At 43.0% G+C, this 10,494-nt stretch overlaps 1 protein-coding gene across 2 annotated transcripts; it reads right to left on the bottom strand.

The window, feature by feature from the left end:
* Positions 1 to 218: 218 nt before the first annotated feature.
* tnfaip3 (tumor necrosis factor, alpha-induced protein 3) lies at positions 219 to 10,175 on the bottom strand. 2 transcript variants are annotated; one of them, XM_055170237.2, is made up of 9 exons: positions 9,932 to 10,175; positions 8,875 to 9,211; positions 4,421 to 4,611; positions 4,167 to 4,308; positions 3,838 to 4,008; positions 3,573 to 3,753; positions 2,488 to 3,371; positions 2,106 to 2,305; positions 219 to 2,015 (listed from the first exon to the last, which is right to left on the bottom strand). In XM_055170237.2, the coding sequence occupies exons 2-9, from the start codon at positions 9,179 to 9,181 to the stop codon at positions 1,755 to 1,757; spliced, it is 2,337 nt and encodes a 778-aa protein (XP_055026212.1). In that variant the 5' UTR covers positions 9,182 to 9,211; positions 9,932 to 10,175; the 3' UTR covers positions 219 to 1,754. The 2 variants fall into 2 exon arrangements, with proteins under 2 accessions (XP_055026212.1, XP_055026213.1); XM_055170238.2 differs by lacking the exon at positions 9,932 to 10,175 and adding an exon at positions 9,461 to 9,813.
* Between the last annotated feature and the right edge of the window lie 319 nt (positions 10,176 to 10,494).

Below are 10,494 nucleotides of genomic sequence, written 5' to 3'. Positions count from 1 at the left end.
CCTTATAGATCACATGTTTCTTTTCGGTTCCCATATCTCAAATAACACCTCGATGACCACATGCCGCAGCCAACCGGAAATCACAAAACCATGGTAACGTACATAGCAAGCGTATTGGTGACAGATATGAAAAACCACTGCGTATGACTGATTTAAAGCACTGGGTCAAGTAGCTACTAACCCAATTTAAAGTTAAAAACACAGACACAGGAGGCTGGTTTACATTTTCTATTAAAAATAATTTATTTCTGGACGACATATAAATAATTCTTGAAACACATTACAGATAATATTTGCTGTGAATAAATACCAAACAAAACAAAAAACAAAACAAGGCTTTTCATACGATAACTCTATTTGAAAGGTTGCACAAAATGTCTACCGTCACCTATAATTCCTCTAGGGTCTATAACTGGAATGTCACACTATGTACTGCAAGTCAGAAGTACCTTTCCTAATTCCGGAGCAGCTTATATGAAGTTTTGTGCAATTTTGTGACGATCTGACTCGACAGATCCGGTAGCCGAAGAGCAATATCTCTTGTATTTTATGATACGATTGCAAATTTTTGAAGCACATCTGTGTATGGGCCCACGTGAATCTAATTCTCAAGCAGACGAAGCTAAATGCACTTGCACGATATCGGACTTCAAATATGGGAATGTGTAACACAGACAGTTCCTTATCAACCATATGCCACAGGAGCTAACAATAAGTCTTTTTAACATCTGTGCGGATACTGCGGCAATATTCAAATAGAGAATGTCAGTTTGTGCATACTAAATGTATGCAAAGAATAGACTGAGGCGTTGTTGTGTGTTTCACAGGAGAGTAGTGCAACCAAAAAATGTGGCTGGTCAAGAACAGCAAACCGGGAAGTTCACAGATTTAACATTGGGTGTGTTCGTATTCAATTTCTGTTGGGTTAATCATCTTTAAGATGGGGACTTCAGTCATCTCCTACTCGTACAGCGATGCCCTTCAGCTTAATTCGATCGGCGCGAGAGGTTGTGTCAAGTAACTTGGTTTTCATTGCACTTAAGGAATTTTTCGGCCACAGGATAAACATGTATCCGTTCAATAGATACATGAAGGCAAGCAAAAGTGAAAAGTATTTTCGAGAGAAAGAAGGACTCGTGAAAAAGTGATCAATGCTAAACAAAAAACATTCTGAAAGGCAACAGATCTGTACTGCTCGCAAACATCAAATGGCGCAGCAGTAAATGAAATCCGAGCTCTGCTTGGCAAGCTCTCATTGGCACTTAACCTACATTGTATGAATAAACGATCAAACGCTGTCCTTCGGTGGCCTCCGCGTACCCTGTTCGTCTTTATTCCTGTACTTCCAAAAGGCCTGTCGGCATACTGCGGTCCACAGTGGCGATTTTTGTTGGACGGATCATTCTTTCAGCAAATGAACTTTGGTCAATTCTGTTGGTCGTCTAAATCACTTATATCTGAAGGCATTCATTTTTACAGTATGTTTTCCTCGCTTTTTTGTTGCAATTGTTTGCAATTTATTACCCTGTTCAACACAAACAACAGATGCCATAGGTGTGACCCGATGTGCCACTGCACGTTTTTAGTTTCTCTACGCTAGCGTCCAACGTCTGTCCTGTACACATGATACAAATGACCATAAAGTGTTTCTTGAGAGGTCACCACCACACATTCAACAGCACCCGAGACAGGTGGGGAATTCTGGGCGAAATGTTCCTCACAAGAGCGTTCATCGGTAGTCCATTTCGCGACTGTCACCCTCGGTAAACCTGTTTAAAGTGGTCACATTCATTGCAGTAGCCTTGCTTCTCTTGATTGGCGTAGTGGTCGCAGCCCTGCGTCTTGCAGCGCTGTTTGCTCTTCTCTTTGGGTGCCTGGGCGCGTCGACCCTCTCGCTGGCCGCGGCTGAGGCAGTCGGGGCAGAGGTCAGTGCAGCCCGGAGAGAGGTTCTTGCAACCGCTACGTCGACACTGCGCCTGGTTCAGCACCGGGGGCGGCCGGGGTTTCGAGGCCCGCTGGATGGAAACAACAGAGCTTGCGTTACTTTGGCAAAACTTTGGCATTGCTTTGATGGTTTAAAAAGCGGAGCCCATAAGAGCGCTTACCGTGACGAGAGGTGGCGAATGAGAACCCCTGCTAGCGGCTTGGTTGAGTCTAGCGCTCTGCTCCTTTACAAAGCACTTGTTGCAATAACCCTCTAGCATGGCCTTTCCCTCGGCGCCACAGCCCTGACCCCGACACCGCGGACAGTTCTGGAAACCTGCCTCAGATGTGTGCCTGGGCTGGACAATAGCGGGGGTGGCTTCTACACAAAGAAAGGAAAAACGTGTCTGGTCAACACCTTGATTTATGTCTGGTTATAATGCTCCCTGACCAGAAAAACATCTACACAAATAATACATTTACATTTTACAGGAAAGTTTTGCTTTGCAAGAGTATCACACTAAAACAATTTCGTGTGACCGACTGTGGACGAGTTTTACTTACGGTGATTGGTCTGGTAGTCTAGATAACATATAGTGCAGAATCCCAGCTTCTCTGCCGTCCCAAAGAACTGGCAGCCGGAGCGTTTACATTGCCGGGCGGCAGGTGTCCGCCAGGTGTGGTTGGTGGTGCCGGTACGTTCTGCCTCCCTATGCAGTGCCCACACAGAGCCCTCCGTTCTTGACTCCTGCTGTTGGGTGTCACCCCTCTCAGAAGTGGCAGTCCTCTGCATGCAGGGTGGGCAGAGACCATTAAATATCCTAAAGACTTCCTGTCGACACATGACACACCGCTCCGTGTCGCTCTCTCGCTCTCCTTCCCTGTCCTTCTCTCGTTCCCGGCCACCTGTCGCCCACCAGCCGTGAGAGGGGCCTTGCGACGGCCCGTTGGCCGCAGGTCTGTTTTGTCTCGCATTAAAGCAACGTTCACACAGGCCGTCGTGCTCTACGCTGAGCGTGAACAAGCAACCGGGCGTCTTGCACTTCATGGCGTGAGTCTCGCTGTAAAGGCTTAGGCTGGGGGCCGTGGGGGGTGCAGAACGGGGACTGGGCAGCACGGAGCGCTCCAGACGTCCCCTGTTCTCCTGGTCCGAGGATGAGGTCTGATTCGAGGCGGAGACGGCCTCTGGCTTCCTGCCGGCCTGGCGCTTTTCGAAGCACTCGTGACAGTGTGGCTGAGTGTCCACCGAGACGTAGAAGGTACAGCGGGGCGTGGCACATCGAATCTCAATGAGAGACAGCTGGGACACGGAGAAGGGAGGGGGACGCTGGGACTGGGGTGCCCATAAAGACTCCTTATCTTCTTGCCAGCGCTTGTACTCATGGTTGACCAGCTGTAGGTAGTCTTCCATCAGGTTCATGTCCTCGGGCAGATTGCCTTCATCCAATCTGATGGAGGTTAAAAACGAGACACACAGAACATTTTAACTTTTAGGCACCGAGATCATACAGGGTAACACCTACAAAGTTTTGCACATTCTTTAATCCAATACACCAATAGTTGCTCTAGAGCAGTGATTCTTAACCGGTGGCCCACGCCCCACAGGTGAGCTTCGTAAACTTGAATTTGCAGTAAAAACTTGTACATACCTGGCTGCAGTTATGATCTGGGTGGGATCGTAGCCCAGGCCAATAACAGGGATCTCTATAAGCATTAGATAGTCCTTCAGCAACTTGTCCTTCTGTTGTTGCTCTTTTTCTGTGAGGAAGTGCACTCGAAGTTCTTCAAACCCTCCTCTGCCAGGGTTTATCAAAGGCACCGCACGGATTTCTGACGCGAGACAAACAAAAATCACTTTTCAAATTCATCGGCCTTTTAAACCTGCAAAAAGGAGTAAAGGAGTGTCTGCCGTACCTGGGCCGCTGTCTTTGATGGTGATCAAGGGCGCAAAGTGCTGGGAGTCGTAGCCGAGCACTACTGGATATTTGTAGCACTCTCCTGGAGGCCAGTGTAAAGGCAGGTATATACCGCCAACATTGAGCGGTGAAAAAGAGGAACCAGACTTCATACTCCTCAGTACTTGGTCTGTTGAAACGAAATTAAACCCAATTGACAACTTAATCTCGAGTTTTTCATTACTTGTATTAAAGATTGGTGCTTGACACACAACTACATATTTAGCATTTTGAATTTAGACATGAAGAATTCTTTTATAAAACACAACTTCTGTAGGGACAATGTACCTGCGATAACAATAATTGGCCTCCGTAGAATATTCGAGAGAACAAAGATGTGAATGTCCTCTAAAGAGTCAAACTGTAGGCCGTTACTGCTGGACACAGGAGAAGCCATTTCAACAATCTTTACCCATTCCTCCTCCCAGTTCTGAGAAAACAAAAAAAACAAAGTAAGTTCCACATATATTACAACATTTCCTTTGTCACACACATAAATACGAGAGCGTGTGTATGATGATTGTGATGATACGTGTGTTTACCAAAGTGCTGTATCGAAGGCCGGTCTGGGTGAACTCTTGAGAGTGAAGCAGCTCAGTCTGAAATCTCATTCTGAAGTTACTAGTGTCAGTTTCTTTCAGCACCGCGTAAAGAGCCTTTCGCAGGACCAGGTCTGTGTCCTGAACTCCCAGCAGATACTGTGAGGCTGCATGAAGCAGACAATTCCCATCACCTAAACCAAAACAACACAAACACACATCCATTACACTTAAGTTGTACCAATGGCCGCTTTCAAAAACTACTGAACCGTCCATATAAAAGTGAGACAGAACCTTACTGAATTATTGTACATCACACCGTTTCTAAAACTAAATGTATGTTTTTTTTAATGATCATTTGCTGGGTATTGGAGCAACTGCATCACTTCTGTACAGTATATATATATAGAGGTTATCCCTAGAAGTACACATTAGGATTAGGTTTCGGCTTTAAAAAGAGTCTCTGGACATAAAGGTATGCATGCTTTTGCAATAAATGGTAACAGACCACATGGCACGATAAACCTGCAGTACCTGTTTGAAGTTTTTAAAGCAATCCAGTTATTGTTATAACAAAGACACCCTTAGCAACGCACTGCTGTACATTATACAATGGCAACAAACATACAATCTTTACTTTGCACCTTAACAGCAAAATCGAAAGGTTTGTTCAGCTGACATCGTCAAGAAGCAAGATTAGGAATGAGATAAAAGCAATACAGGGGATTTCCACAGAGGTGCAAAGCTCTTTAAGGTATCCATTACAGCCAGTCGACCGTGTAGATTTTAAAAGATGACTATCAGTCTGCAAAAGCGACCAAATAAACTCTTTGTTACGCAGTCTGGACGCGTCAAGTCAGCTAGGGACTTTTAAACGGGTTATAAATACCTCTCATTACTTCTGTAAATGAATAACGCTGCAGTTTTGGCCGCTAATTTGAAAAGTACAACTTCAGCGTTCGAGTCCCACATTACACCACGCTCTGCAAGCGCTTTTACCAATGGCCTAGATTCAGTGTTCTTTCTGATGTTGTGCAACATGTGCGCACATACGCCGTCGTGCATTTGCATGTGCGAGCACGCTGCCGTGGTGGCGCCTGCGAAACACAACGGCGAGGAATTTCCCCCAGTGCTTCTGTGTGATTAAGTGCCGTAAGGGCTTCACTTCTACTTTTTCTTTCCCTTGTCTCCTCTTGACACCAGAGTCGTAATATAATGCATCTGGACTTTCCAGATAGGAGGGGCAAAGCAGTACAGGAATGTCTGCGCTCGTGCCATCTCTGTGGCTGATAATAACCGAGACTTTAGTAACATTCATTATGGGAAAGAGTAAAAAAGGGAAGTCTGAACATATGATCTGGTTCCTGTTCTTTAAACTTGTGTCATTATTCAAGCCATGGTTTAGGCCTGCACCTGTACTTGTAAATTTAGGGTGCTCTGTCTGTAAGAAATGGGTGCAATTTTAACTATTTGTACAGGGCATTAGGACACACGTATTGTTGCACAAGAGTAAACTTTCAACTTTGCACATTCCTTTTAAAAAGGCACCCAAGTAAGAAATTTCTTCCAGGAACATTAATGCAGTAATTCATTAAACCGTAAGACAATAGATTCTTCAGCCCTTCTGATAATCAACATAAAGAAGAGCTACAGGTATGTACAGAAACCTGAAAAGTAGAAACTTTCCCGAACCACATCCATAACAACACAAACAGACATTTTCCTCAAATAAAAAAGAAAGAATGAGAACATTATCTATGTCTATTTGGCTTACTTTACTCTCATCTCATTATACAAAGTCAAAGCTAAACCTGTTGGGTTTTTCTCATTTAAAATGTTTGGCCTAAACCTTTGAAACCCTGACCTGACACACATCTGACATTACGTCAATTAAATTCACGTCATACACAACCTAACTACAAGTACACAAGGCAGAAGTCACATTCTTACTTAGAATCGCTGTGCAGTTGTAACACAGTTACACGCCGAATGAAAATGATCTGTTAATAGTTTTAAATTAAAATGTGTGTGTACATATCCTGAAACACTACATATATAAGATTATAAAGCGGGGACTTTTATTAACGTACAAGAGAAATACGCCAACGTGGACAATACATGTCTAAAAGAAACCTATTTAACCCTAGGTAGAAAGCTTTTTAAAAAGCACAATGACAAACATCAGAGAAATACAACAATACGGTCTACCAAATTTAAATGTAACAATGGATTGCGCTTCCTTTTTGAAAATATGGGCAGGATTCATGCTGTCTTTCAGCCTAGGATAATGTAACTTTGAGATGGACAAAAACATTGTTAATTTCTGAAATGTCGCGTCCAAAACAGGCCTGAGAACAAGACATATCAAATGTAACTTCTCACACATTCATAAACATGTTTGATACTTGCGTGACGTACTGTATGTGTTGATCTAAATATTGTATCATGTATAAAATTAACACCAATTCATTCATAGTGCTTATACCAGTTCTTTCTTATCTTTAGTTACCGATTATATCATTGTCATCCATGTCATTCTTTTGCTTTTATAATCCTGTGTGACATCAAAGAAAAAAACATTTTTTTTTACAAATCTGTGCTGTCCAGATCCCTAAAGCAAAGATTTACCAGAATACAACGAGACATGGCTATTCCACTGCCAGATACTTGATGATGATACAACAAGATCTATATATTATCCTAAAACAACAATAAACAGAACTGAAATTACCCCAACAGATTAACTACTTCCTGTGGAAACATTTTTAATGCCTGACTATTTGCTTTAAACGTCATGAGAATATACAGCAAGTGCAATCTAGATCGTGTTTACCTACACTTAATAAGTTACAGTAAATAGTAACAGAACAATGGAGCAACAATGGCAAGTACAGAGAAGTTTCCCCAGCTGCATTACTCATAAGACAAGAACAGTGCGACCTGACCCTCAAAGTCATATAGAGCTCACAGTATAAGCCTTGTGTGATATAGCCACGCCACGGACACTTTAATCAAATTATGTCTAAGAATTAAGATGGAAAAACATCAATGTCATAGTCAAATGAACGTATATACCATTCCTAGGGCTGCTTAACAACTAATCGCAACTAATCGTTTGCAGAAAAACAGTTTTTGTTTACATCATATACTGTGTATATTGTGTTTAATAATTATGTATGTATATATATATAAATACACAAACATGCATGTATAATTTTGAAAAAAATGTGTGTATATATTAAGTATTCGTATCTATATCGTTAACTATATATGAATATACAAATGTATATACAAATGTAAATATTTTTTTTAAATATATACACGCATGTGTTATACATAATTATTATACACACAAATATATATAAAATGTAAACAAAAACTTTTATTCTGCAAACGATTAGTTATGCAGCCCTCTATTATATTCTATATAACTTCATAGGGTGACCATACGTGCCATTCTTCACAGACGCGTCCTGGCCAGGATTTCGGGTGCGTCTTCCGGACGTCGTATTTGTCGACCGCATACGTCATAGAGGATTATTATTATTATTATAGAAAAGCAACCGATACATTTTAAGGTAAGAATGAAACTATGATTGTATATCTTATGTTTTTAACTGAATGGCGTATGCGGACTTCCGGAAGACGCACCGAAATCCTGGCCAGGACGTGTCCAGGAAGAATGGCACGTATGGCCGCCCTACTTTACAGCTACACTGTAAAAAAGTGCTATATAAAAAAAATAAACTTCAAACAGTCAGGATTTTCCCATTTGCCCTGAAGCCTTCACGTGGCAAACAAGCACTTATTTGAAATGGTCGACAGATACGCCTGAAATTGTGTTCAAATATACACAATGCAATTTAATGCCTGAAATGAGATGTACACAAAATGGCTAAATTAAACACTTATTTACACAAATTGTTCTTAAACCAAAACAAAAATGCTAATCTATTGCCAATACCCTAGTAGGTCTTGGATCTGACAAAAAGGATGGGTAAAACTTGTGTTAACCAACTTTCAGTCAACACCAATAATCTCAAAATGGAAAACATTGGACAATTAATTAGCCTGGTCAGTGTACCAGTCTGTTATTAGTTATAACTGCTCATAAATAGACCATTTCACTAAAACATCTGACTGAGCATTGATCAAGTCTATCAGACCACTGATGTCTGTAATGTATTGACAGTATGATCATAATCGGAGAAAAACTAATATTACTCGTCGTTTTTGGAACAAAATGGTGTAATTTAAATAAAATGCAGGAATAAATGTCCTACAGGTCCTAACTGAGCCTGTGAGCCATAATGCAAATGAGGAATTTTACTGTCATCTTTTTGAAAATCACATTTGCAATATTTTTCAAGAATTGATCATTTCGAAGCTACCCAACACTGCCAGGACTACGAAAATCCTTTAATTTGACCACGAAAAGCGAAACAAGCTATAGTTACCGTTCGTTCTTAAAGGCACCAGCTTCTTGACCTCGCGGCACCAGTTCAACCGCTTCTCCTGTTCCAGCGAGCCCTGCATGGCCCGGTCCAAGATGGCCGCCTGGATGACCTCGCGGAAGGCCTGCGGGAACTGGCTCATCCGGATCATCTCCAGGGTGTAGCGGTGCATGCTACGCAGGTGATGGAGCAGGCCGCTGCTGGAGGAGGGCTTGACCACATCGTTGGGCACCCGCTCTCGGATTTTGACCGCCTTCAGGAGATTGCTCACGAACAGGAACTTGGGCAGGAAGTTCTGGCCCTGAGACATGGCGTTCTGGAGCGGTGAACCAATCTATCTCTGTGAAAGAAGACGTGAAACACCATTGTCAGAAGCGAGATTAAGAATTTGCCCACCACCCTAGAGGTGAAGAACTGAAAGAAACATGACGATGATACAGGGCCATCCTGAGGTCAGATGACAAAAAGGTTTTAAGAGCTTTACTAGTGCACCACATGATGAATTCGTATTATATAGCTTCAGACTTCACAAAGAGACCTACAACAAGGGTAGCGTTTATTTAAGGTACTGTATGGAAAACTCACTCACATCAGCGTTCCTTTTAAATCATCTACAGTGTCGTTGTTATCACAGTGTGTGTAAGCGAAACAAAGCAGCAGCTCCGCGCTGTTCATAAACACAAAGCCCAATGCGCGGACAATAGACAACAGTGCGATAACACTGTACCGTCGGACGCTGACGCTCGAATTACGTAATTCACTCGACAGGAGAGGTTAGACAATACATCGCTGTAGAGCCTAACGGAAGCGGCGGGTCCCCATGGCAACAATGGACCGTTTCCCCGTTGAAAGGTTTCAAATCGCCGATAAGTGACGTCTTCGCGAACAATGGCTGTCATACGCGCACCGTTCGACAACGGGTCCGTCGGTTCAGACGCGTGCGAGCCATTCAATATCGAGACAATACGGTCAAGCCCGAGACAATCGACATCATTCGATTAAAGACGGATTCGGTGCGGACGCGATATTTAAGAGGCGACGACGAATCACACACTCTCACCTGTTCAATATGTCGGTATCCGCCAACAAAGCCCATAAGATGCTCGCTCGGTCCACTTTAATCGTGCTCGTCCATTGCACGTTCACGGATCCAGCGTATGTCAGTCCGCGCGTTAGAAACAAACCTTTCATCTAGTCGAAGCGGCCCGATTGTTAGACATAAAAGCCAGTGGGGGATTTCCATACGGTACTTTCCACTTTCACAACCCATCATAAACGCGCTCCGTATGCTATGCTCCGCTGGGCGGCGCTGGAGAGCGCGACGTATCACGCTGACGTTCTGTGCGTCCTAATGACGTAAGGTTTAACGCCACGCCCGTAAGTGATACTCGGGTGGATGCTTGTGGAAGTCCCGATGTGTGCAATGGACACGCCGGTGTATGATTGACTTCCATTGAACCGATGTAAAATGAATTGAGCATTACAAGAAATTCAGAGACTCTTAGTCACCCTCTGAGGTACAGAGATGTAGGCTACATATGGGTCACTTGATGAAAACCTGGCTTTCCCAATTTGGTCAGGTGATGTTTAAAGTACTAGACAAATAATGGGTTTTACCTGTTT

The sequence above is a fragment of the Misgurnus anguillicaudatus genome, chromosome 11, assembly GCF_027580225.2.
Source record: "Misgurnus anguillicaudatus chromosome 11, ASM2758022v2, whole genome shotgun sequence".
NCBI lineage: Eukaryota > Metazoa > Chordata > Actinopteri > Cypriniformes > Cobitidae > Misgurnus > Misgurnus anguillicaudatus.
The sequence above is the reverse complement of the archived record's forward strand: the minus strand, read 5'-3'. Positions and strand labels throughout refer to the sequence as shown.

Coding starts and splice junctions, on each gene's coding strand:
- tnfaip3 (XM_055170237.2), bottom strand. CDS start 9,181: ATGTCTCAGGGCCAGAACTTCCTGCCCAAGTTCCTGTTCGTGAGCAAT. Junction 4,612..8,874: donor GGTGCCTTTAAGAACGAACG/GTAACTATAGCT, acceptor GTTTTGGTTTAG/GTGATGGGAATTGTCTGCTT. Junction 3,372..3,572: donor CAGATCATAACTGCAGCCAG/GTATGTACAAGT, acceptor AACCTCCATCAG/ATTGGATGAAGGCAATCTGC.